The 2,526-nt window shown below is 40.9% G+C and overlaps 1 protein-coding gene across 2 annotated transcripts; it reads left to right on the top strand.

Moving 5' to 3' along the window:
- Positions 1 to 2,258, top strand: rsg1 (REM2 and RAB like small GTPase 1). 2 transcript variants are annotated; one of them, XM_004068613.4, is made up of 5 exons: positions 1 to 200; positions 783 to 935; positions 1,031 to 1,155; positions 1,239 to 1,369; positions 1,460 to 2,258. In XM_004068613.4, exons 1-5 carry the CDS (start codon positions 98 to 100, stop codon positions 1,680 to 1,682), a joined length of 735 nt encoding a protein of 244 aa, XP_004068661.1. In that variant the 5' UTR covers positions 1 to 97; the 3' UTR covers positions 1,683 to 2,258. The 2 variants fall into 2 exon arrangements, with proteins under 2 accessions (XP_004068661.1, XP_020558646.1); XM_020702987.2 differs by having other exon boundaries at positions 6 to 156.
- Positions 2,259 to 2,526: the final 268 nt, after the last annotated feature.

The following is a 2,526-nucleotide window of genomic DNA, read 5'->3' as shown; positions in this document are numbered from 1 at the left end:
TGTTTATTTACGGAAAATATGAAAACGCGTGGCTTAGATCCTCTTGTTACTTTATTTTCGGCCTGAACTGGAATATTTGTTTCTACTCTTCGCCCTCATGGTTCCTCCTGGATCAGTTATAATCTCTGACTGGCATCTTTGTAAAGAAAGCAAAGGGTATTTCAACACAATTTTACACAAGAAAAGACGTAAAAAATTTGGTAATTATGTTTTTTTTTTGTTTATATATTTTTTCTTTAATGCTTCAAATAGTACGGTAAAAAAAGGGGTCAAAGTATTTCATATAATGGTAGAGTAAGAAATTCGGTTAGACAAAGAAATTAGGAAGAAGAGAGTCTTAACAGCTACATGATTATAAGCAACAATGAATCCTGTCAGCATCGAGACATTTTTATTTTACATTTATCTTCGAAGCGTGGCAAATTCTAGCAATCAAAACACTTTCCAATTTCTCCCTGAAACCTTTATTTGCTGTAACGTTTATGAAAAAATGAATGAAAACTATTCAGACCAACAAATATACTTAATCTAAACTAAAAGGGCAGCAGAAAACTTGTCGTTTACACCCACCTGTATACCTTATAATGTTGTCTGAAGAACTATCCAGTTAGTACTTGTCTTGTACTACACAGTACACGTGCTACACTCATACTTTAGTATACGTAATAAGATCAACTGAAAGTGTACTAGCTTTTGCTAAGGCTCTTTCTGCTCAGAGTATATGTGTTTTGTGAAAAACAAACCAGAGTTAAAATGATTTTCAGGTCAAATGTGTTCAACAGGCCTGTTGGAGTCTCCGGTGATGCCCCCTCATGTGTCCGTGGACACCGTTCATTATAAAGTCTTCATGTCTGGCAAAGGTGGGGTTGGCAAAACCGCACTTGCTGCTCGCCTTGCAGGCCGGAACCTTCCCAGCATGCACCACGAGACCACAGGTGAGTTGAGTGTGGAGGACCGATCTGTTTTCTAAGATGAAAGAGCGTCAAACAGCGTCTCTGGGTTCCTCTCTGGGGTCTGCTTGGTTCTGAAGGCATTGAGACCACAGTGGTGTACTGGCCGGCGAAGCTGAGAGACAGCGGCAGGGTCCTCTTCTTCCGTTTGCAGCTTTGGGACTGTGGAGAGAACGCCTTGCGCAGATTTGATCATTTGCTTCCTGTAGGTTTCATTTTTCCATCCCACACAGCAGTACGTGAAGTAGTACCCAAACACTCAATGAGCTCCTGTGGTCTTCCCTCCAGTCCTGCAGGGAGCAGGCGGACGCGGTCCTCTTCCTCTTCTCCTTCATCGACAGGACATCCTTTGACGACCTGTCCAACCAAACGGCCAAATGGAACGATCCATCTGTCGTCAAAGTGGTGATTGGCACCAAGTATCCTTTCTGTTTGTGATCCAGCTGCATCACAGGAGCATGAAATGAGAAGGCTTCACACCTTGTTACTTTTTCTTAGTAATTCCTCAGATTTGACCTTTTCATGCACTGCGACGTGTCAGAGAGAGATGTCAAGGAGTTTCAGGAAACGTGGAACTTGCCGATGCTGCGTATGGGCGGGGAGGTCACCGATGGGCTAGGGGACGTGGCCCCCATCCTCAACTGCCTTGCAGAGAACTTGTGGCATCAAGAGTGCCTGATGAACACGACGGCGGTCCGGCCCTGCCATCAGGACTGCGGCACTGCACTCTGATGGAAGGAAAGAGACGTTTCTGGAAGAGAAAATGCTTCAAACTGGGATCAACAGACGTTTGTGCTGACAGTGGGACGTCCTAAAACGCCATTAAGAGGCTTTTACAGCACATTTCTGTATTCACGTTTACACTGTCACTCTTATAGTTTATTGAAGCTGGAATGAGAAAAATAATTGAGCTACAAGACTCAACCAGACTCAGAAATGCAGTCGACACCAGGACTATGAAAGAAGCTCAAAAATCAATCAAATATCAGAAAAAAGTGAGAAGTATGGTTAATTTGTGGTAAATGTTGCAGGTATCAAATAATTTCTTAAAGAAATTGAGAGCATTTTCAGATTATGTTCAGATATTTCTCTCAAAGCTCCTCTTTCACATTCAAAAGGTCTTATTCATCTCTAAACACAGCAGCTCTTAATAAGCTCCATCAGTTTTTCTTTGTATTTCTGTTACCACACACTCCATTTACTGTTGAGAAGTTTGTTCTGTTTGCTTTTTATTTCAGATGGAAGGATTCCGAGCTGTGCATGAATCCTCAACATTTCTACTGTAGAAATTAAACCGACATTTTTTTATTACGAGTCATTCATGTTTAGGGAATCGGAATCAAATTCAGTAAAAAAATAGAGAAAAGAAAACTCAGCAGTTCCTGCACCGTCATCGCTGGATGACTGTGGTGTTTAACAGAGTTTAAAAAGTTTCAGAAATGCTCATTTATACATTAATAGACATCTTAAGATGCTTCTATTGCTTTTGCTGATCCACTAACTTTGTGTTCAATATTCAAGTTTAATGTTGTATCTTTTTATAAACATCTAACAAAGAATTGATCAGGAAATAAAT

This window comes from Oryzias latipes, chromosome 5, assembly GCF_002234675.1.
Source record: "Oryzias latipes chromosome 5, ASM223467v1".
NCBI classification, from domain to species: Eukaryota; Metazoa; Chordata; class Actinopteri; order Beloniformes; family Adrianichthyidae; genus Oryzias; species Oryzias latipes.
This window is presented reverse-complemented; position numbering and strand designations above follow the sequence as displayed.